Source organism: Convolutriloba macropyga, chromosome 4 (assembly GCF_964194025.1).
Source record: "Convolutriloba macropyga chromosome 4, txConMacr16.3, whole genome shotgun sequence".
NCBI lineage: Eukaryota > Metazoa > Xenacoelomorpha > Acoela > Convolutidae > Convolutriloba > Convolutriloba macropyga.
In genome coordinates this window covers 8,692,687-8,718,811 of record NC_134471.1, presented here as the reverse complement: position 1 = coordinate 8,718,811, position 26,125 = coordinate 8,692,687, and the positions used below count along the sequence as shown (strand labels likewise).

Here is a 26,125-nt window from a genome sequence, read left to right as displayed (position 1 = left end):
ATACATACATACATACATACATACATACATACATACATACATACATACATACATACATACATACATACATACATACATACATACATACATACATACATACATACATACATACATACATACATACATACATACATACATACATACATACATACACAAAGATAAAAAACCCAGAGTTGTACAAGGAAACAAGTTTTTACCTAAGTATGTACACAATTATGGTCATAATCACTTATGTCCATAAATGCATACATAAATTGGTGAAAACAACATTAAAACAACTAACCTGTTAGTAGATGTATAAAATCATTAATGATATATCAATTGGAGAGTCATCAGATCATGCCCAAACATGTTCAGGGTCACAAAACTTTCCAAAATAAATTGACCAATCGGAGTGCTTGATTTATTATTCAAGTTGACAACCAATCAGAATTGAAAGATTTATAAACAAAAACTCTAAACGCTCACGTTCAGTAAACAGTAAATAATGAACACAATAGGAACAAAAGACATCAAGCTCATTCATGAGAAAGTTTTATCACTGAGAGGTAACATAAATTATACACACATATCTTATCGACAATTATATTTCGTAGCTGCTTGTTCTTTGTTAGATCCAGAAGTTGACGGAGAAATAGCACTTAAATTTAGACCCTATGGTGGTTTCATTGGAATTGATGATTCAAGACTAGATCGTTTATTGAAACGGAGCAAAGTGCTACGACTTCATGCTGCATTACATGACGCCGCTGGATTTATAAAAGATTGCCGAAACAAAGGCCCTGGATATGTTTACGCTTTCCGTTACTCACCAGTAAACAATTGTCTTTTTGGACACCTGAAAGGAATATTATTCATTCTATCAGTGAAAATTTTTCATTAACAATTGTTTCGTGAATTGGAATGCTAGAAAATTTTGGCAGCAAAACCACAAATATTATTGTCCTCGATCTCGAAGGTTTCAAACTCAAGTCACTTGGATTCATTATAAAAGAACTCAGTTTGTGTTCCAGTTACAACGATACAATATTTTTCAAACCGCCACTTAAATTCGCTGATTTACCCACACACGATAGACAAACTGTTATTTGGCTGACCAATAACCTACACGGTCTTGATTGGGACGAAGGTGATATACCTTACTGTGATTTGAATTTCAGTTTCCGATCTGTCTGAGTTTCAGTTTCCGATTCACACGAAAAAATTTTTTTGCCAAAGGCATTGAAAAGTGTGAGCTCCTCAGTCAGCTTTTACAAAAAACTGTTTATAATCTGGAGGATCTAAATTGTCCCCGAATCTCAGAGATAATATCAGAAGAACAAGTTCCTTCCTGTTATCATCAATCAAACTTTCGTTCAACAAAAGATCAATTATCAAATCACTGCGCGGAACGTAAAGCAAGAATATTTTCACAGTGGACACAAAGTGATGCACAGAGAAGACACGGCCACCTTAACAACTTATCTGTCAGACAACTTGAAGATATTCACTTGCTTGACTCCACTTGACGATCAGCCCATTATAATATTCAACGGAGTTCAGGATCCCTCTCCACCAATACAGAATAATTTTTCAAGTGATCAACAGAACCGAACGAACTATCTCAACAATAAGCCAAACACAGCACAACAACCGCGTTACATCCCGCTTTATAGCGCAGCAGCAAAACGTTATTTTGCAACCATTACTCTTTCTCCCGACGAGCTAGACAGCTTTAGGGCTTTCCTGCCCGTGATAGATAATTTCTATCACTTCCAACTGTACGTAAAAAATAAACAGAGAGCTCGAGAACATCGGAATCAGTTCAATTATGGCTATGAACAAAACAAACCCGAAGCCTATGCAGTCCCCCAAAGAGCAGCGAATCCCACGTTGGAAGCAATGGGCGGACAAAAAAGTTCCTCAATTTAGATTGAAAAAATCACCACCAGAACGTGAGCTATCACTAAATGAGATGCCGAATGAGTTGCGGTTATATGTCTTGGAGCACCCCGAAGTTGAAAAAGTTTTCAATCAACCATCGTTCGAGGAAAATGACTCATCAACAGTTTGTTATAAACTAGAGATAAAAAGTCAGATTAAAGGTTTCAATTTATTTGGGTTCTGGTACATGAAACAGTTGCCCAGTGAATAATTCAAAAAATTAACATTTTATATCATTCTTGTTTCAATTCACTTTTCAATTGAGTTTTTTTCTCCAATGAATCAAAGAGACGAGGCTGACGCCGGTATCAGTAATTTAGTATTTGATGTGAACAACAAAGAGAGGCCCCCATGGCGTTGTTGTTCAAATTCAACAGTACCAAGGTCCGAAGTAATATTTTTTGTTCAAGTTAGTATCATTGTCTTAATGATCATTCTTTGCTTCTCTATGCTCTTTCTATTATCAGAAAGCTGTGAAGAGAAATCAATTTGGATTGCTCTCTTATCGAGTTTAGTTGGTTACATTTTACCTAATCCCAAACTATGAACAAAATTCTTCTTACACATGACAGGGTATTCATGTCTATTGTAGGACCAAGTGGTTGTGGTAAAACAGAACTCTTATTTCGAATGCTAAAAGGTTCGACCTTTTATCCACGCTTTGAAAAAATTTATTATTTTTACAGAGTTCCAACCACTTTTCAAAGATATGCAACGAGTTATACCAGGGATTGAGTTTCTAAAATACTCAGGCTTTGATATAACAAAAAATCTATCGCATTGTCTACTTATCTATGACGATTCATGTGAAGAAATCTTCAACGATAAAGAATTTGTAAAAATAGCTACCTCAGGACGTCATCGCAAATTACATGTTATATACGTCAAGCATAATTTGTTCCATCAAAGCAAATGGTCCAGAACCATTGATCTGAATACAACACACATAATATTATTCAAGTCGCTTCGTGACATTCAACAAATTGAATATCTTGGAAAACAGTTGAATTGTCTCCAACTGATAAAAGAAGCATACAAACTAGCAACTGCGGAGCCCTTTGGACATTTGATGATTGATCTCGATCCAAAAACCAGTCAGGGTTTACGTTTTTCATCGCAACTAATTGGACCGGATCCTTCTATTTTTTACATTTCGTCCCCTGAAGCAGTCATTACAACAATTACAAATGAAAAAGAAACATTTGCTTATGCTCAAGCAATGGGCAAATAAGAGGAATGAGAACACGGCTCAAATAGAAATATTACATCAGGGCGATTTCATTTGGTTCTTGAGTGACTGTGTGATGAACGTACTCTCTGGAGTTGTACCTATCAATAAAGTTGAATTAAAAAAATTCGAGAAACCACTACGTAAACTTGCAGACAGGCGAGTTGAAAAAAGTGAGAGAATCAAAATTTTTCGATCAGATTCTGGAATTCGTCTAATTAAACTGATTGCGTTACCTTGTATTGCTTTTCTGGAGCAAAATGCACACTGAAGAGTTTGTGCTAATTCCTCGTCAAATGTATGCGAATGAACAACCTCAAATTGCTCAACTTCAACAATAAAAATGTCCGAGAGAAAGCAAAACAAATATCACTGTTGCAAAGAAGCAAGTCTCCACCAGCACCTTCTACCACGCAACAAGACACGCAACAGCAGACCGATAATATTTTGGAGAATATCAAAGATGAGTTGAATGAGACTAGAGATGACAAAATTGATACAAAAATTTCAACTGAAATCAGGGAGCGAGTTTTGAGAGATATTAAACACCTTGACAGAAAAAAGTTTGAAAAAGCGAGCATAACATTGGAAAAAATGGAAGAGTCAGAATCTCTATCGCTTGATCAGACATCAAGACTAATGGTTACTAAGTCAAGCACGGGAATTCTTGTCGCAGATTTTCTTTACGATCTACAACAAACATCTAAGCTTTCACTTGAACATTACAAAGTCCTGACATTTCTAGATATCAGTTCACAATTAACTTGTAATACATACGCAAAAAAATTTCTTGCCTTATCACTAAACGAAAAGTTACAGTTGTTTGAGGATGAACCAGAAAACGAAGAATCAGGAGTCTCGAGAACAGAAGAATCAAAAGCTTCTGGCGACGATGAAGGAAGCTTTGAAGATGCAAAAGACGAAATCCAACCGTCTAGCTCGTGGACAAATTACTTCCTCTCACGTTAAACAATTGAACAAATTATACACAAAAGGTAGTGAAGCTTTTGGTAGCATAGCTAATTTGAAGAAAGCCAGTGGTTTACCAAGATCCAAAGTGGTTCAATACCTTCAGTCGAAAGCCCCATACACAAAATACAGACAATTCAGAAAAAATTTTCAGAGACTAAAAGCTGTTGCATACAGAATAAACGAAATCTGGTCTGTCGATGTGGCGTATATGGATAAAATTGTCCAACACAACAACGGAGTCAAATATTTACTGGTGGCTGTTGATGTTTTATCGCGATACCTTAGAGTGCAACCAATGAAGGCTTTATATGCAAAAGACGCTGTTGAAGCGTTCAAAAAAATGATCAAACAGAAAAAACCAGAAAGAGTTTGGACAGACAAGGGATCCGAGTTTAAAGGTGAATTCAAAAAATTTTGTGAAAAGAAGGAGATTCATTTATATACAACCGAAAACGAAACCAAGTCGGCATTTGCTGAGAGGAATATTCGATCAATCAAAAACATTATTCACAAATACCTGGAGGAAAATTGGACTTGGACTTATATTAAGCAATTGCCCCAGTTTGTAAATACTATAAACAGTCGTGTTAATCGTGTTACCCAACTTGCGCCTAATAAAACTTTCAAAAAACATGCACCGTTTCTAATATCCTTAGCAATTAGCACAAAAAAGTACAAGCCAAAATACGAAGAAGGAGACCTGGTTCGGATTGCAAAGCCAGACGAAACATTTAGGAAAGGTTACAAACAAAATTACACAGACGAAGTCTTCACAGTATTCAAGGTTGCCACCCTTAGTCCACCAACATACAACCTTATAGACGCAAACAACGTTATAATTGAAGGTAAATTTTATGAACCAGAATTAGTCCAAGTGAACGTCCTTCCTGTCGAAGACTAAACATGAGTATTAATAAAGAATTTACTATTGATTTGATATCGAATGCATCAATGGGAATTTTTACCAATAATACTATGGCCAAGTTTCGAAATCAACTCGCCCAACCATTACAGTTAGATGGAGATTGGCAAGTTGCCCTTGCTTCAATATCATTTCCATCAAACATCAACAATATAAACTCAGCCGAAATAGTTGCATATGTCAGTTCTGGCGCTGAACTTGATGCTTCACATAACCGCACTGGACAACTTCGAAGATTTCGCAAAGGTATATACAACAGTTCAGAAGAGCTTCTGGAAGAAATTTTTCGAATCGCTCAATTGAAAAACTTTGACTATGATTTTGACACTGTAACGCAAAAGTTAGTTTTGAAATTTGGGCCTAACGAAGGTTTGTCATTTGAAGATGAAGAAGTCCCCAGTATTCTTGGTTTTAAAGGAATAAGAGATATTTCGAATCCTGGTTTTATTCACATTGGTTACAAGTCAGAAAAAGCAGGCAACACTTTGAACAGACATGTTGGAGATTTTCCAGTTGATATCACTTGCGGATCACAGCTAATATTTGTATACATTGATATAATTGAACATCAAAACGTTGGTGATGTGAGAGCTCCGGTAATAAAAATCATTGAGTCTGAAAGACGTTTGAGAAACGGTAGCATAAACACAGTGACACCCATACACCATAAGTCTTACACAAATTTGGATTACAAGCCAATATTATCAAACAATATTCAGAACATCCAGGTAGAGTTGAGAAACGAAACTGGAAAACTAATTCCTTTTACTGGTACCGGAAAAGTTATAGTCAGTTTAAAATTTCAAAAAATTATTTGATATGGAGACATACTACAGCAATCAAGCATCTCAATCAATGCCGCACTTTTCTGGACACTACAGACAAAGAGGCAGCGGTTTTTGAGCCCTCGCTGCAGGTATTGGAAGAGTTGCTCTGCCATTAGCACGCAAATTTCTCTGGCCCGCAGCGAAAAAGATTGGTCGTGATTTATTGGTTCAGGGAGCACCAGAGTTAGTAGAAGTTGCAACCAGAAGAAAGTCAGCAAAACAAGCACTGAAAAGTACAGTAGCAAAAACAGCTCGCAAACCAATAGGTGGATCTCTTCAATCACGTATTGCATCAGGCCGTAAAATAATTAGACGAAAAAGGCGACAATACACGAGACCTCGTTCAAACCAAAAACGAAAAATCTCAACCAGAAGAATCATTTCTCAAAAACCCCGTCCGAAAAGAAGTCGTCTGGATTTTTTCTCGCGAGTGAAAAATGCGAACTAATATTGTGATACCATCTGAAGCCACTCACAGTTCTTTAGACTTATTTGAAAAACCACCTTTGCTGGTAACATTTGATCAATCATTCGAGCAAAAAACAGGACCGCTTTATTCGGCTTCAGGATCATCATTGGAATTTGAAGTTGTTGGTGATCGCAACAATTTTATTGACTTGCAAAAAAATTACCTGGAGATCAAGTGTCGAATACTTCAAACAGATGGAACGGATTTGCGCTACACAGCTGGTGACGCTAATGCCAGTGATCTTCCGTATTTTGCTAATAATATCCTTCATTCACTTTTCGCCGACTGTACTGTTTCTGCAAATGGTATCAAAATTTCAACAGCTAATGGACACTATGCACACAAAAGTTTCATAGAAACTGAATTCTCTCATGGGACAGACGCAAAGAAAACATGGCTGAAATGTCAGGGTTACGAGTATGAAGAAAACCCCGGCACTATTCCAGCAGCAACATCAGATATAAGAAAAAGAACAGTGCGACAATCCGCACGCATAACATTATATGGAAAGTTGGCGGTTGATTTCTTTTCATGTGAGAAACATTTGGTTAGTGGAGTTACGTTACGCATTTCAATGAGGAGATCTCAAGATGACTTTGCCGTCATCAGCGAAGACGCAGCCAAACACTACAAGGTTAAAATAGATGAGGCTAATTTATTTATCAGGAAGATGACGGTGTCAGATAATGTTGTAGGTGCAATTGAGAAGACATTATTGAAAACTCCGGCAATTTACCGATACAATGAAGTAATTACCAAAACATTCTTGGCTACAACAGGCCAACAAAGCTGGAAACATGAGGATATTTTCACTAAAGAGCCAATCAGAAGAGTCATTGTTGCATTATGCGTTGGTACAGCGTTCATCGGTACCAACACCGCTAATCCATTCCATTATCAAAAATTTGGTTTAAGAGAGATAACCATTTATCGAAATGGTTTTGCAACGGCTGGAACTCCAATGTCAACAACTGACTACAAGAGATTGTACTACAATTCAATGAGTGCATTAGCTTATGTAGAAAATGGTCATGGAATACCTCTGAGTGAGTTCGCAAACCATTATATAATGGTATTTGATCTGACCAGCACTCAAGAGGCAACTCATGACTTTATTCATCCAGAGCTCACAAATTCATCATTGTCTGTCGAGCTCAAGTTCGATGCAGCGTTAGCTCATAATGTTGAAATATTTTTTCTTGGAGAAAAAGCATCTACTATCTACATTGACTCTGCAAGAAACGCATCTAAAAACGCTCTTCCCATGATCACATACTAATGGACGAAGACCAAATTCATCTTCAAGTGAAAAAGTGTAAACACCTCAAATTCAAATTCAGAGGGGTTTATGCCGCTGATAATTTTCCTATGAACTTGCAAACCAACACATTTATTGTTAATGCATCACGATCCAACTCTATTGGAACCCACTGGGTAGTGCTAGCTAAACGATATGCATACCCAATAATATATTTTGCGGATCCATTGACTCTACCCTTGACTACCTACAAGGATATTTTCAACCGTTTACAACAGTGTAAAGACTTGGAGATAATGATGGATATCATGGAACATAGAAGAGACATTCAGTCTCCATTGCAATCATCAGACTCCCAGCTTTGTGGTTTATTTTGCATATATATTGCTCATTATTTTTATAGTGAGAAATTTCCATTCATACCTGATGTAAATGAATTAGAGTTGCTAGCTTTTGTAAAACATATGAAGTAAAAGTTAATTTAATTTTGAAACAACAACATTTTTTTGAGTATCAACTTTTACAAAATTGAAAGGTTATGAAAGAGTTTGAGGATTCTCGCACAAAACTCCCATGGCCACTAAGCAGAATATCCATTATCTGATAAAGAGTTGAGGAGTGTTCACCTAGCATAAGCTGGCAAAATCGTTTTATAGTTACATCAGGGACTGTAGAAGAACGTTTGTTGGCCGTAAAAGTACTAATAGATTTCGCTGTTGCCTCACTCAAAGGTGCTGGAAGTTGTTTCTGGTTCTTGGTAACTGAAGAAGAAGTTGATTTTGAAAGGTACTCAACAGCAACAAGTAGTCGTGAAATTATTGCACCGCGTTTAACAAAGTCTTTTTGCGTAGGCTGAATAAGTAATTTGAAACAGTTAACGAGACACGGTATCACCGCAGGTACATAAAGAGAATCGAATAAATTATCATCCTGCGAACCAAATTCATACATAACATGATAATGATTGGAGCCAAATGTACAACCTTCGATAACTGTAGCAGATGAATGATAACCATATGCATAATTTTCAATTGTTGTGTGTTCAAGTTTTGGTTCCGTCTCACAAATATTGTACTTGAAACGTTTTTGAAATTTCTTGAAATATTCGGGACTGTTCTCATACATTGCCTCAACCATAACGAACGAAAAAGAAAAAGCTAATGAAATAACTATGAAAGCACAAACAATGACAGGAAGCAAAAGTAATAAGAGAAATTATTCCGATTCCTCATTGACTGTTACAGATGTTTTTGGTATCTTCTTTTGGCGCTGAGTCGGTGTTTTGCCAGCCCGTTTTGCTGGACGCTTCGAGTCATCAGTTGAATCCGGTTTTAGAAGTGAGTCGATCAAGCCAACTGGTTGATCAAGCATTTGTTCTAGTTTTTCTATGTTCTGACATATCAACCGAAACTCTGGCGCCGAAAGTGTAATTTTTTGATTGAAATCCCAGTCGACCTGTTCACTATCACGTTTGAACAATTTCAAGGATAAATAGGTGCCAGTGGTTTGATAATTCTTAACAGCAGCCCTAACAAGCCGTTTTTTATTGAGCGAGAGATCCAAATGAAAGTCACTGTACTCAGCATCCTTCGACAAAACATTACCCATAATGTTGCATATATTGAGACAAACTGTATCAAAGTAATCTGAAATGATGAATGACTAATAAGTTACTGTTTATTGGAATGTAAACAATTTCAAACCCCACGCCAACATGTCTAGACAAGATAACAGCTGAGCAAACAAACCCACCCACCCTAGCGTGTACACAAATTTATACTCCTCTATATCAGCTATGACGTTTATACGAAATATGAAATTCAAAAGGTCGGAAAAAATATACCCTGCTGATTCAAGACCCATTCAATGTCACAATTGTCCAAGGCAATTTAAAAATTTCCATTCACTAATGCAACATCGCCGGGTCAAGCATTATAAAGGCCATAGCGGAAAACAGTTTTACAAGTCCCGACCTTTAAATCTAAAAACTGACAAATTTTCATTAGCAATGGATAAATTAGCTCGCCTCCTCGAGTCTATTTATATTTCCCGAGAGCACCCCAATTCAACTTAGGTCAATATGACATAATTCTATTTATAGACATGACGGAATAATGATGAAATGATTAATTCAAATAAACAAATCGGTCTGCAACAATTTTTTCAATCTTTCCGCCATTGTTCTCTCTTGTTGATCAGTATAAGTTCTTTAGTTCTTTGGCTCCTTATTACATTACTGCAAGTCTTTTGTTACTTAACCTTCTTCTAGAATTTGCTTTCATCCTGCTTTTCCATTCAGTTCCATACCATATAAAAACAAGTTTTCATTTCTCTTGTTCTCAGAATTGGTTTTAGACTCTGCTGTTAAGTCTTTATAAAACTTTCCTTCGAAAGAAAACTGTTTGCTTTGTTACCGCTTAAATCCGGAAAATCAGTAAAAACATCTCAATTGTTTATCCATCACCTGTAATATGGCTGCTGAATATTTAGAAATTGCAAAAACAAGTGAGCGAGGTACTAGAACCCTTGTGCGAATGTGTCACAACTTCAAAAATATTGTCCTTGTGAAGGAAAGCTTTGATGACAAGACTCAATTATGGCACACAAAAAACAGCTTTATTGTTCCAGTTAATTACATTGAACCAATACTTGAATACACAAAACAAAACGATTTATTTCATCTTACAAAAACGCCAGAAAAATCACCAAGACAAGAAGAGTCTCCATATGCTCATCGATATTATGGATGTATTACTCCCATTCGAACAAAAAAGCAGGATGTCAAAAAATTGACAAAGCGAACAAGAAAACTTTTTGCAGACTACGATCATGAGTGCATTGAAATTTGGGAAAATCAACTGGGACAGCTAGAAGAAGTTGAGCAGATATCAGATTTTTGGAGTTTCGATCAATCTCAATCGCCTAGTGACATGAAAACTCCGGAAAAGAGTCTCCCTTTACTTTCCAATAATTTTTTGGATGAGGTTAGCATCGAGGAAACTCCTCCGTTAAATCAGTGTTACGCTCCAGTCAAGAAGGTGATCAAGTTATCTCGGCTCTAAACAAAACAAACTTTCGTCAAACTCATTGTACATATTGAACTTTTTATTTTTGGCTGATTACTGTGTTTCAACGTATGAACTTTGTGTTTACTTCTTTAAACTAGTTCTTAATTTAATTTTCACTCATGATTCATCTCAGCATCAAACATAGCATGAATGTTTGGAAGAAGGAATTAAGCGTTGCAGAAAAATTCAGACATTGAACAAACAAGTGGATGAAAGATTGTATTAAACATATAAACAAAAGTAAAAAGGGTAGAATTAAAACCAGCTGAAGCTTGGGTATTTTCATATCATGACAAAAAATCAGTAAACAATTTTCAGCAGATACTAGTACGCGATACTAGTGATAAAACAAAACTGGGGTAAACAAATAACCCCGCAGACTGACCTACCTGCACTGAGCAAACAAAAAAAAGGAAAGCAGGTAAACAGTTGAATCTCTGTTATTGGCACAACGGTCTGCGAGACTAGAGGCCCACTGTTTGCTCAGAAGTAGCTTTCAGTTGCAAATGTAAACAAAACGTTTGCCGAGCAGTAGCCTTCAGTTGCAAAATTAAATAAACAATACGCGCACTCTGATTGGGTTAGAGAGTTGTGAAAATGTGTGACAACCCAATACTCGATTTTGTCATTTGCATTTTGCCTTAACTTTACAAACACACGACAACTATTTTCTTTAGCTTCTGATTCAAATATCTAAAATCTTTTGAAAAGTCAGGCATTGTCCCAAAATTTTTAGCCTTTGGCTAGTTTTCTTTCCTTGTTCCACAAACGTTTAAGTTTGAACTAACGAAAATGAATAGTGTCGATTGTAAAATCTGTCATCTAACGCTCTCGGATAAGCGCAGCCTAAGAGGACATATGAAAACTGTATCGCAACCGGATAAAGATTCGACGAAAACGCCTGAAAAGCAGCTTCCCTCACTGTCGAACAATTTTTCTGATGAAGAAGAGACTCCACCTCTAAGCAATTGTTATGCTCCATCAAAGAAGGTAATCAAACTGTCTCGCCTATAAAAAAAATATTACTTGCTCTACATTCTGTTGTTTTAATGTTGTTTTAATTTTGTATCGCTTTAAAATTAATTATTTCTCATGTATGCTTTTCATTGATCAGGTTCGAACATGATCTTTAACCAATTACGGTTCTTTAACTAATCTGGCAATCAATAATTTATCAATAAGATTCTATTTTCTTTAACAATAAGGTTTTCAAATAGCGGAAATACTATGTTGATTAAACAAACGCTAAAATTTATCGCTTTATCTCTTGTCTAATTAACAATAATTTGGCAAACATGAGAACCGGTTTATTATTGACATAAGAGTCTTAGCAACAATTTTAGTTTCGTTGTGTATGCAGAGCAAAGAAAACTGAGTCAATAAACAAATTGTAAACAAAACCGCTTTCCAAAAGAATGACTCAACATGAAATTGTAAATTGTGCTATACACAATTTTGCATTTGTCTTTGCGTATTCACTCGTAATAGTTTGTTTTAATTCCCTCAATTTCGGCTTGCTTTAAAACATGAATTTAGAAACTTTTACTCTAACATATTAAACGTTGTTTTAATGTCCTGCGCATTTTACTGACCAAACACGACTCAAAACGACTGACGGCACTAGCGGATTTTTTTAAATATCACAACTCAATTTGATTTTGAAACTAAGGAATATCAATGAGTACCGAAACTTGTACTATTTGCAACAAAAAACTTTCAGACAAGCGTAGTCTCAGACGTCACAAACAAACAGTCCATAAACAGTACAAAGAAAATAATTCCTTTGTATGCCATGCATGCGGTTATGAAAGAAGTGGGGTTATTGAAATGGAAAATCACATGAGAGAAAAGCATCTCATTCAGACCCCGATATTGTCTTTATTGCAATAAACTTTTTGTTGGTGACTCTTCCTATGTGCAACACATGAATAAAGTACATGGCTTACCAATATGGAACTCGGACGCAAAAATTGACACATCAGGTGAAATTTTTGCCACTGAGAAGGCTTTTGGTGGTGTTCTTAAAATATATGACATTTCGGTGGACAATAATGATATTGATTTGCTCAGCTTCATGCGCGGTAAACAAAACGAAATTGACAATGTCATTCGATTGAACACCCAAACTCAACCACAAAAAGTTCAATTCTGTGCAACTGTAGAGCTTACAAAACCAGTGGATGAAGAAACTTCACAAGCTGCAGTTGAACATATAACAATCTTTGCAAATTCGAAAGCGCAAAGGGTCGAGTTTCCTGGATTAAATAACGAATGCTTCTCTGAAATGACCGAGCAAATGATAATAGCGTTGAACAATTTTTCATCACATGGTAGCGGTTGGTCGATAAACCAAATCAAAAAGGTTGAAATGCGGCTCACGAAAACAAAACAAATCCGAGCATCCTCGAAGTAAATTTTGCTACCGAGTATTCAAAAACACCAAGACAAGAAATGGTTTTGTCACAGAAAAATTACGATCATCACAGTAGAGAATCACTGAAATTGCAAAAGTGGCTCAGGAAACGAATAACGGAAGACAAACATATACAAACTCGTTGAAATACTCAAGGTTTAGCAAACACAATAACAAAGAATTACTCTAATTTTGACTTATGTTTCGTTATGTATTGACACTAATTGAAAACCAAGCCTTCGCTTTATTCATTTTTCATGAGGAAGGGTATGGGGTGCAAACTTGCAGTTATTATTTGGTATATGAAAGTGCATACGCACAAAATTTGCATAAAGATGCTGAAATATTTTACTTAATGACATCTCATTGGCTCTGCCATTTAAGAACAAAAATTAGAGCACTGATGTGTTCACGTTTATTTGCGAAAAACACAAACTGATGAACAAGATTGAGCGTGATATATAAAAGTTTATATATTCATATCTTTCAGTTATCAAGGAAGCAATTTATCTCCACCTGCAGGGTTGGTTCGTTCATGTTATTCCTCTTGGCTTTTTGCATATTTTTGTGCATATGTACTTTCATATAATCTAGAATATGACAGTGCTTATGCACAAAATTTGCATAAAGAATAATTTTCAGGTCATTATTGTGGCTATGTAATTTACAATTATTTTGCTTGATATGCAGTGATGGGTTTGGCGTGTGGGTTGAAGCTTGGTTGGTTGGACGTGTGTGTTCGTGGGTTGGGGGTGTTGGTAGGGGTGTGGTTGGGTGTTGGTGGGTCGGGCGTGTTGGTTGGGATGTGGTCGGGTGTTGGTGGGTTGGGCGTGTTCGTTGGGGTGTGGTTGATGCACAAAACATGATTAACACCGTATCACATCTAATAGAGACAAAAAATCAACAAAGATTTTGGACCCTATTTCTCAAAAAATTTTATAAGTTCTTGTCCTCCTATAGGACAAAAATTCGATTTCCAATAAAATCTTTTCTGGCCACTTTTATCACTCACAAAACGTGTTTCACAACTATTTGAATTGATTCAAACCAAAAAACACAAAAAAAAATTTTTGACCCCATTTCTCAAAAATTTTTACAAGTTCTGATCTCCTATAGGGCAAAAATTTCAAAATTTGAAAAAATTTTTTCCGACAACTTTTTTTACTCAAAAAACATGTTTCACACATTTTTACATTGATTAAAGCCGAAAAAACACAAAAAAATTTTTCGACCCCATTTTTCAAAAATTTTTACAAGTTCTGATCTCCTATAGGGCAAAAATTTCAAAATTTGAAAAAATTTTTTCCGACAACTTTTTTTACTCAAAAAACATGTTTCACACATTTTTACATTGATTAAAGCCGAAAAAACACAAAAAAATTTTTCGACCCCATTTTTCAAAAATTTTTACAAGTTCTGATCTCCTATAGGGCAAAAATTTCAAAATTTGAAAAAATTTTTTTCGACAACTTTTTATTACTCAAAAAACATGTTTCATACATTTTTACATTGATTGAAGCCGAAAAAACACAAAAAAATTTTTCGACCCCATTTTTCAAAAATTTTTACAAGTGTCGACGCCCATTAGCGGTAAATTCTCAAATATGAAAAACTGGATCTGAATACTTTTATCATACACAAAACATGTAATCGCAATGCTAGCAATAGCAGTGCTTAATTTATATCACTGTTCTAGACGGACAAACAGACCCCGCAGCAAACAGACCCCGCAGCAAACAGTTAGTCGTAACAAAAACTGGGTCAAGCTTGTAAACAAATTGAACAAAGTTAAAATCAACCGAAAAGTTTTCCATTTTCGGTCAAAAGTGGGGGGGACAATTTTTGCAATCTATAAAATTTTTGGAAGTGTCCCACCCCGTAGTAGACGGGCGTTCCAAAAATTGTCCAAGCAATAGCAGTGCTTAATTTATATCACTGTTCTAAACAAACAAACAGACCCCGCAGCAAACAGTTAGTCGTAACAAAAACTGGGTCAAGCTTGTAAACAAATTGAACAAAGTTAAAATCAACCGAAAAGTTTTCCATTTTTGGTCAAAAAAGGAGGGGGACAATTTTTGCAACCTATAAAGTGTCCCATCCCGTTGTAGATGTGCATTGCAAAAATTGTCCGTCCCCCCCCCCGTTGAGGTTCTAGTCACTTTCCTTTACTACTTACGGGTGAATGAGTTGGAGAGAAGGACGAGGGGGAGGTGCAGGGGTGTTGGTGGGGTTCAAACTATAAGAAACGCTCTTCAAACCATGAATTTATGTCTCCTCGACAGAATCGTTGAATCGCATATTTAGAAGACTAGTGAGGCAAAAGTGACTGCAACCCCTATCTATAATTGTTCTGATGAAATCGATTTTATTTCAGAAGTTCTTCCAAAATCTTTCTGCTGAAATTTCAATTTTTCTAAGAGCTTTGAAAAATTTCAGTCGAAATTTTTTCAGGCAGGATTTGTTAAAGAATAGCTCTTTGAGTGAAAATACTCCAAAGGCTATTGAAAATTTTTAATGAATATAACCCCATTTTGTAACCATTTTATGACAAAATTAGAAATCACCTCTAAAACCCGTTTTCAATTCAATTCAGAAGTTCTCTCAATTGTTCACCCGGCTTTTTTATAGTCGTTAAAATTTGAAAGCGTTTAAAAACGTTAAGATGTCCGATGTTAATAAAACTATATTTTGTCCGATTGTTAATAAAACTAAAACATAAGCTACCCAGATATTAATAGTTTTCGATCCCATTATCATTTGTTTTATTTTCATAAAGAAGGAGGAGAAACGTTTTTCCGCTTCTATTAGCTGCTCTCAAATAACCTTCAATTAGAGTGAAACGCACTTATTTGACCTTATTTCTTTGAATTAAAGTAAAGAAAGGTCAATTTCAGAGTAATGTAAGTCACGTGTGACCAAAAACTTAATCACGAGAAGAAAAAAGCTCACTCCACTAAGAGTGAAAATGAAATGACGTCACCTACGCAATTGAGTTCAAATTGCATGAAAGAATGAAGGAAAGCAGATTTGAAGAAATTGTGAGGTCATACGGTCGTCTTGACAACAAAACAAGCATAGCAGAACACATCCTGACAAAACTCCAAGAATACCAAACAAAAACCCAGAACTAGGATGAACAAAAATGGATTGGGAAAACCACCTGGAAAAAATGCAATAAAAAATTGAAAAGCACAAATCAAAGACAAATTTTCGCATGTAAACATAAAACCATAATCCAGAAGGCGATTTGAGACTAGCTTTAGCTTGATTCGACTCTGCATCTTTTAGCTTTCTAGCCTTGTTAGTAAATAAAACACTGATATTTTAAAAATTAGCAAAATTTAAAGCTTCCAGATTTCGCAGTGAAAATGTTCAAAACTATTTACACTCTCTGGAGTTATGTCAAGTAACCCATCTGCAAGACTTGAACAACTTCGTTGGCCAGTAATGATCTTTAAACTTAGAAAAGGACGAAACTATTCAACAATTTTGAAAACAAGGTGGCTAAAAAGGTTAAAAGGACAAAAATATTCAAAAATTTTGAAAACAAGGACAAGAAGGTGGCTACAAGACTCGAAAAGAAGTTATTTACTTGAATTCTTTATGGTTTTGAGCACAAACGAATGAACCAGAGACCTTGAAAAAAATCATTCACTTTGCTTTGGCGAAAACTGTTTTGGAAAATTGCAGCCAGTACATTAGTAATTTAGTCGATAGAAAGACAATTAAAAACTTGAAAATTGCAAGTTGCATAAAAAACTGCTAAACTTTGTGAAAAAAAGTTGCAAACTAATCCATGGTCAAAAATATTTTCCATTAACTCATTATCAAACCCTAACGGAGATTTTCTGTAAGGCTGAAAAACCTGATTGACAAAAATGTCAAAAAAAAAAATTTAAAAAAATTGCAAGTTTTGTAAAAAAAAATGCTAACATTCGTGGTGCTGAAATCTTGAAAAACATTTCAATACAATTAAAAACTATAAAGTAACCTATTGTTAAATCCTAGAGGAGGTTCTTCGGCTCTTGAGGCTGAAAAAACCTAAAAACCGGCAACAATTTTCAAAAAAATTGAAAAAAATGTAAGTTTTATCAATTAATTGAAAAAAAAATAAATTGAAAGCTATTACATAGCAAATAAAATATTTTCAGTAACTTTTTATTAAACCCTTAAGGACGTTTTCTGGCCCCTGCGTCTGTAAAGACAAAAATAATGAAAAAATAATGTCAATTGAAAAATTTGCACGTTTTGTGAAAAAATTGCTAAAATTCGTGATGTTAAAAATGTTGAAACCATTCCACTACCACTAGAAACTATGCAGCAACCTATTATAAAACCCTAGAGAAATTTCATTGACACCTAGGGCTGAAAGAACTCAAAAACTGACACAAATTTTCAAAAAGCTTGAAAAAAATTGTGAAAATTAGTACAAAATTGCGTGTTTCTCGCGATCGGTTGTTCGAACGTAGCCAGGGGGGGGGGGTTCCGGTGCCTGATGGGGAGGTGTGGGCAGAAGTAGGGTGGGGGGGGGAAACAGCGCGGTGGGGGCAGTAGTGGGGGGGGGGTCAACAGTGGGGGTGACACAGAGCTGAAAGTCTCTAAGAGCACTTAATGCCCGCTGGGCGCTACCTGTTATCCCGTTTTTGAGGACGAAAAGTCAAAAGCGTCAGACGAAAAATCGGTCAAGCGAAAAATTGCATTAAAAAGACCGACAGGACTAATATAATTGCTACAAACTTCGTTTGAGAGCAACTAACAATGTATTTGAACAATAAAATGGGAAAACATTGCTAAAATTTAAATGTTCAGATGAAAATTCGATGAAAAAACGGATACTACGACCAACGGAACCAAATTATTGCCGAAAACTTTGCCTGAGAGCAATTTAAAAAAATAATAATTTACCAATCTATTGTGAATGCTTCAATAGTTCCTTATTAATTAAAACCATTTTGTTCGAGCAATTCACAAAGCATAATGAGCTTAGTGAGATCTTGCACGATCCTAGCAAAATAGTTACCGTGTGATAAGGTCTTACGATACATTGAATTCGGAAAATCTGCAAGATAAAGTATCTTGCAAGATGCTGCTAGATAGACCAGGATAGACAACAGTGCCATTTAGTAAACCTACCTTAAGTTGTTCAACAGACAAATCGCGGAAGAAGAGATAGCATTCTCTTCCACAACACTTGACAAGTGCACCAGCACTGCTGGCAGCTGCTTTTCTAACCCTGCTTTCGTCGTTATCCAAATTCTTTACAATAACGCCTTTCCAAAATTTCGTTCTCTCGTTACTTAAACTTTCACAGTTCAACGTCTTCAAAATAATACAAAATGCGTCCAAACACCCATATTGTGCTTCCCAAAAATTGTGGTCAGAGAGTAATTTTTCGATTATAGAGAGCACATTTGATGCTTCAATCGGGTTGCCCTGAAGAAAGGTCGAAATCTGCTCCAGTGTTCGATCGCGAACAATTTTTTGTTTGTCGACAATTCCACTCAAAACATCAACCTCCATCTAAAATATAAACTACTAGGTCACACTGTTCTGCTCCCAGATATTGACAAATGTCTTGTACCCGGCGCAATAAGAGAACTACCATTGGAAAACTTTTTAAACAAGAGCCATCGTCGAAAAACTCAATTTTATTAGTTTCTGGAGAAAAACAGAGGCTCAAATGATGCCTCAACAGAGCCTCTCTAAAAACTTGGATATGCTTTCATACAATGTTAAAGTTTCCGTCCAAGAGCTTGGATAGAAAGATCCTAAACAAGCAATTTATCACTTTTGTTACTGCTTACTTCTGACAAGCTTAAGACAAAATCATTTTTTCTCTTCTTTCAACCTCATTGTATTATTAGCAGTTACATATTTAGTCATTCCACGATAAAATCAGATTATCCAAGCCTCCTTAAAATGAACTCAAAACCATAAAAAAAAAGAAAAAGTAGTTTTGTCACTTCCAATTTCCTCGAAGAGAAAAAATGAATGGGACAAGATAGAGCTTTTTAAAAAAATGATTTTTTTCGGAACTTAAGATAACAAAAAGGTGGCTACAAGACTCAAAAAGAAGTGATTTACTTATTCTTAATGTATTGGAGCACAAACAAATAAACCAGAGACCTTAAGTGTAATCGGCCACTCTGCTTTGGAGACAACTGTATTGAAAAATTGCAGCCGGTACAAACGTAATTTACCCGATATAAACAATTAATGTAAAGATTAGACTTGCACTAAACGCTCTGGCTATAAGTTATTTGCACTCCCCCATTATATCTTCTCAGGGTTTATAAAATTCTTGAATTGACAAACCAGTACTGATCGATCACGTCTTGTTTCAAGTCTTCAGACTTGAGAAGACTCTGAAGTATTGCTCAAGACATGTCAAGTCTTGCCCAACACATGGCAGGTCTGGAGTCAAGTCTTGACAAAGCATGATAATTGCGCAGTTAATTAGCAATGTAGAATTTTGAAAGACATTTTGTATTTAAGGCATTTAAAAATCAGATTAAAATTCGTCAGATTTTTAAAAAATTTGTCAATCTGAGTGATTTTTTTATTTAAGCATCTATCAACCTAAATTATCCCAATTATTCAATTGGAAATCAATTTCTTTCAAATGGCACAAGAAAGGCCATGAACGGTATGTTTTGGCGATATCAGTGAATTTTGTAGAAGTGATCGCATTTTCATGTGCCTTTTTTCACTTTGGAGGGTTTTGAAGGCAAGCCATCGTAAAGACCTTTTTCGTTGTTAGACGATTGAAAACCAACACTAAAAATTGTGCTGAAGACATGTCAAGTCTTGGCCAAGACTTGCTCAAGATTTGTCAACTCATGGCCAAGATTTGCTCAAGAAGTGTCAAGTCTTGACCAAGACGACTAAAGACTTGTCAAGATTTAAGACTTGATTCAAAACCTGCCAAGTCTAAAAAGTGAGATGATCAGAGCACTGATACAGTACTTATCTAAGTCATGTTGTTATTATTATTAAGTCATGCAATAGCACTGGATCGGTACTGATTAAGAAATGACGTTCAGTCCGGGTACCTTAAAAACAGCTGAACTTCAAATCAATCTTGTTTCAATCGCGAAAAGTTCTAAAGGCCAATCTCAAAAACATGTGCTGTAAATCAAGCCACTCAAAATATGGAACTAGCATATACTTTTATCAGACTTTTAAAACAAGAACTGCCATAAATTGTTCGCCCAAAATTTGCAACAATAAATTAAGACCAGAAACGAACGAACAAAACATGCTTTCCAAAGGAAAAATGGAAAATCATGCAAATTAATTTTTCATAGAGGGTTTCAATTGTACAATGAGTTGTATTTTCGAGAATCGATTTTTTTAAAAATCATCTGAAAACTTCATGCTTTACTCATAATTTACGTAACAAACAAATTGTAACTGATAAGGTTCAAATAAGATTAGTGACAAAACCGAATCTGTTCTTTAAAATAAAACTACCAAACAAACTAAAATAATCACAAAAAGAGCTGATGAAAAATTTTAATCTCACACAGTTTGGATTGGATTCCGTACTGCCTTCTAGGATTCAGTTTTACAGAAAAAAAGATGTTACGATTGAATTGATATAAAAATATAGCTGAAATGATCCAGAAGTTCTGATGCCAGAAAGAGTTCTGATGCCAGAAAACTTTTCACGTCAAAGCTGGAAAAATATTCACATGGTCTTACTATTCATCAGTGGAAATATTCGATTTGACCTTATACATTGGAAATTTCTAGCATCAGAACTGTGATCATTTCAGCCTTATTTTCATATGAACAGTAAAGTCCTTTTTTATTTCGACAGAATGGAATCTTAGAAATCTGTGTACTACTCTACTGGTATTTTTCTCACAGGGAAAAAAGATGCTAACTAAGAATTCAATTAAACAGTAAACAATAAACCTCTAATTTTCACGTGATTGGATCTATTTCTTTTTCCCATATGCACAAAAATACTGTTTTCATAATCTCCGTGAAAATCTTTAAAGCAGGTTCTTGCATTTAAGATGATTTATACAGCCTTCTGGTCACTGAAATAGTTATTTCTATTAGATATCGGATCTTTTACGTGCTGCTGTGGACCCATCCTATCGGTGGCTCAAAAAGGAAATAGTTCCAAGTAATTCACTCCATTTCTTAGGAAACAGTCCAAATTAATGTATCGGGAAGCTGAAACAAAGAACTCTGTTTCACTATTTTTACTCCACAAACTTTTCCATCACTGGAATTATTATTCGAACAGTTTAAATACTGCCAGGCAATGTCTAACGATCCATCATAGCAGCAATTAAACTGCCAGTCATTTGATTGACTCGACAAAATGTTGTAATGGCAATTTTGATTTTCGTTCGACTGACCTTTCGACACGCTAAAAATTTCAACAGTAGAGTGCAAAATGCTTTCCAATATCGTATTAGGCAAAAATTTCTTCAAAATATGAAAAACCGAGTTTGGTTCCTTGGCTCTCTTCCATTTTTCGGTACTTTTCACCAGCGATCTTTCGACAAATTTCCCACAGACGTGACACTTCATCACCTTCGAAATGCTTTCAAATTCCGTCAATTTTCAATGACTCATCTTCGAACAAATCGTCACTTTTGTCTAGCCCGTTCATGCTTTCACTACTACTATTTACACTACAATCAGGGAAAATGAACCCTTTAGTTCTCTGGTCAGTTGAGCATACAATTGGAATTACAGCTCCAGTTTCGTTATCCAAAGGGCTTTCAGAAACCGACGCGATTTCCTCATCTTCATTTGAATCCTCCTCCAGGACAATTAGTTCACGTTTGCGCGTTGTGATTGGTGATTCCGATAAAGATTTCATCTGCTGGTGATTTTGATTCCCCAGGTTGTTAGAACATAAATTCATTTTGGGGTTCTTTGAAATGAACGGCGTTGAGGTTCCGCAAACACCAATATCTTCGCTATACTTTCTCTTAAAGGCGAACTCGTCCAAATTCGAAACACCTTTCTTGTTAAAGTTGAAGAAACTTCGATGATTGTTGTTTATGGTCTTTTTATTCACGCTGACTGGCGGACTGATACTGGAATCACTATCACTTTCAGTCATGAGATCTTCTTGATTTAATTCTCTCATCTCGACATCATTAGGAATGTCGTCTGACTTTTCGATTTTGGTCTCCAAGTTCATCTTTGAGTTACATTCAGTTTCAAGTGGTACGGAAGCCACCTCAGTTGAATTTTGACTAGCAACGAAACTTTTCAACGCCGATATTGTCCCTAGAAGACCTTTGGGTTGTTGAATGAACCCTCTGATCCACTTGGGTAAGTTCTTCACGTATCTTTGAGAAGTTGATGGGTTGACGAATCTTTCATCCAACAGAATTACAGCACCCCAATCATTCTTGTGCCTTATACAGCGTCCCAGTGCTTGATTTAAAGCTCTAAAGGCTTGAATTTCATACCAGTCGCTGCCACTAAGAAGTTTTCGAGAGGCGCAGTACTGATCATTGAAGCCCCGTTTTTGTTCAACTTGAAGGTCTACAAAATTTGGGTATGGAATACCCAGGGTTATCACTGCTCGAGCTTCATTATCTGCAAAATCAATTCCTTCCGAAATTTTACCCCTGCACACTGCAATAAGCAATGCTCCTCCAGATTTCGAAGCAGTTGATCTCTTTATGCATTCGTGATACTGTGCGACCACTTTATTCAGCTGAGCACTTCCACCTTTCTGTGGTTCTTGGAAGACGTCCTTTACTTTGTTCATTTCTTCTATCAGACCCGTCGACGTCCAACGATTAATCAATAGAGAGAGCAACTTGTATGATGGCAAAAAGAATAACACCCCATGAGGAATAACTTTACATATCTCAAGGACAATATGGCCGACTTCATCTTGAAACGACAAAGTTTGAACATTTTGGTAAGTGGCTTTTATAGAGACGTCACTATTCAAACCTTGACAAAGGGCTCCCACGAATGCTTGAGATCTCTTTATGACGTGCGGTGCCTCTAAGACAACCGGAAACCTGCACCCAAGTTCGCTAGCGAAGGAATCCATTGGTGATAAAGTACCAGATGCTAAAATGATACACCTAGTTTTGTCAACGATATCGCCAAAGACCGTCGAAGGATTCATGCACCATATGTGAAACTGGACTTCGTAGAAATCTGCAACCAGATTTGCTTCAATATTTTTAGATCCCTTTTTGGTTTTGCGCAGCCAAGGACTCTGAGAAAAAGAATTTGAAAGCGACTCTTTCTTTTCAAGCTTGGCCGGCCTGAACTTATCGTACTTTTTTATTAGAACAACTTTAAAATCAGTCGATGATAGATACATGAAGCGTAAACAAAGCATCAATCCCTCAATAATTGACCACGCATCCGTAGACAACTTTAAACTTTTCTTTGAAGCACTTCTATTATGATCACCTGTCGATTCAGAGAGAAACTGATTTGATTCGTCCAGCAAGTCCTTTTCATATTCAGCAAGGGAAACAACTGCGCTTGATATCGATCGAAATCCTTCCTCATTTAGTTTGTATTTTTGACTAAGCAATTTAATGAACTCATCGCCAGCTATTAACCTATTGCTTTCTGAAAACTGATTGCAAGGCAAATCGTGTCCATTTCCCATAACAAAACTGCAAAATGGAAGGATAAGTTTTTTCACTTTTTCATACAGAGCGTAGGCTTCTGGCTCGAGTCTAAGTCGGTTACTCAAAATATTTTCGAATTCATCTTTACAAGCATCCAAATCATCTTGATTAGTCGATAAGCTACCAGCGGACCGAGCGACGTCTTCGATATTATGGGCTTCGTCAAGAATTACAACGCTTTCCTCCAGTTGGACATCTAGTGAAGACCGAATTCTGGGATCAATTACATAATTGTACGGACAGAATATGATTTCACAACTTTTCTGAAGCTCACGGCTCAAGAAATAGGGACATACTTTCCGCTCTCTGCCATGTTCTATCAGGTCTTCAATATCCCAAGGATTTGTTTGCATGTTGAGTCGCTCTTTGTTTTTCTTTACGGATGGATCACGAAGAGCTTTTTGTAGTCCATTGTAATATGAACATTCACCTGGTTCCTTCGAGTCTAGAAGCCTTTTGCATCGCTCATTCTTTGAGTACGTCTCAAACGAACCGTCCTCATCTTCAAAAATACAGGAATGTTCTCTGCTGGATAACACCGTCATTTTTACCTTACTGCAATCAACTAATTTTCTCATTTCCGAGATTATTTGCTTTATCTGTTTATGGGTTCTGGTACAGTAAAAAATTACGGGAGCATTTTGAACAGTGGCAACGGGGGGTTCAATTTTTGAGGGTCTACTGTCTTTCATTTTTGACCGAAGGAATTTCCCATTTACTTTAAAATCTTCCATTTCACCAGACTCATTGGCTTGTGCCTCAGATTGTTTCTGATACTCTTGTTTCATTTTTAACTGCCAAGCAAGTGAACTACATAACAGAGCCAAACTTTTTCCAGATCCGGTAGGGCTTTCTAACAAACAATTGTTGGACTCCACCAAACCAGAGATTATTTTATTCATCATTGACAACTGCGACGGGTATGCACTGAAAGGAAATGCCAATGTCACTCCCCTGATTGTATACTCCTTCATTTCAACAAAATCACATATGAGCAACCTGGAAAGAATATATGGTTAAGCAGAAGAAGGGTCTTCCCCGTTATAACCCACACACAGCTTACAGATGATATAACGTATACCCCCAACTATAAATTATTGGGGGGGGGGGGGTATATTCATCATTCAAAACTACCAGCAACGCGCACATTTAAAGAGGTTCCTCCATGTTTCCATGTTAAGTGGGTGGTCTGTCAACCACGCAGACTAGACTGGAGAGGATATATACGCTTGTTATGTATCCCGTAGGATCTAGTTCTGATGTATAGAGCAATCAACAGAAATTTATAAAAAGGGGGAACAATTTAAAAGTTCAAAGGAAAAGTTTAAAAGAAAAATTGCTGTTGTGGTGGGGGTTTTTGTAGCAAAACGGAGAAATTTGTTGTAAAATTAGTTAAGTTAAAGGGCGTTTTGACAATAGGGAGTTGCTATTTGTGTTTGAAGCTTATAAATTAACGATATTAACAAATTGACCAAAAACTTGAAAAGCATTATTTTTCTAAAAATTTTTGTTTAAAATTTTTCCTGTTTCTCTATCATCTATTTGATTAAAAACTATTTTTTGTGTTGAACAGATTTAACAGATTTTTGTGTTGAACGTCAAATCAACCAAAATTATTATTGAAAACTACAGATGAAAAAATTTCTTATATTTTGAATTTGTAATCCTAAAGATGTCAGAGCACATTGTTCGAACAAAGCTAGTCTAGTAGCAAGCAATACACAGAAACTGCGAACTAGAGTTTACTGATCGTCAGGTTGAAAGTTTTAATACAAATGTTCACTGTTTTCTTGGAAAATGAAAAATGGTCTTCAAATACAACTTTTTACAGAATGTTAACGTTTCTATCATTTAAAAATTCAACAATTTTTTTATTGATTGTTATATTCCTTAAACAATTAGCGAAGAATGTTTTTGAAAGATGTAAAATTTATTTTTCTTTTTCAGTTTTTATTAATTTTTAAAGTTTTATATTTCTTCAAAAAAGACTCCGAAGAGTGGAAAAGCGGGAGCGTAAAATTTTAGCAAGTAGAGAAGGCTAAACTGAGAGAAATTTTGAGAGTTAGAAAATATACTATTTGGTTTAAATTTGATGTTGGTCTAAATCATGTTAAAAATCAAAATCAAACGCGTTTATAAAATCTTACGGTTGCAAATTCTTTGCAAAATGTTTGCAAAAACTGATTTGCCCATTAATTTGGAACATCAAAATTGACAAAATTTCTTAATAGAAATTCAAAAAGTTCTATTCAAAAATTAGTGTCAATCTAACATTTACCCATATAATTGCCTCAAAAATTTCGCACCAGTTCTCCATATAAAACAAACTTGATTTAAATGACATGAACCATGTTTAAAGTTCAGTTGCTAAAGAAAAATTTAAAAATGAGTTTTACTTGTGT

General features: G+C 35.8%; 2 protein-coding genes across 2 annotated transcripts in view; both read right to left on the bottom strand.

Moving 5' to 3' along the window:
• Window positions 1–18,346, bottom strand: part of LOC142337451 (uncharacterized) — a 47,651-nt gene extending 29,305 nt beyond the window's left edge. The window contains exon 1 of the mRNA XM_075386679.1: window positions 18,214–18,346. The gene's annotated coding sequence lies outside the window, so the exon portion shown is untranslated. The remainder of the gene's footprint in view (window positions 1–18,213) is intronic.
• Window positions 18,347–21,508: 3,162 nt separating this feature from the next.
• Window positions 21,509–24,751, bottom strand: LOC142337449 (Fanconi anemia group J protein-like). The gene has a single exon (XM_075386677.1). The coding sequence runs from the start codon at window positions 24,695–24,697 to the stop codon at window positions 21,647–21,649; it is 3,051 nt and encodes a 1,016-aa protein (XP_075242792.1). The 5' UTR covers window positions 24,698–24,751; the 3' UTR covers window positions 21,509–21,646.
• Window positions 24,752–26,125: the final 1,374 nt, after the last annotated feature.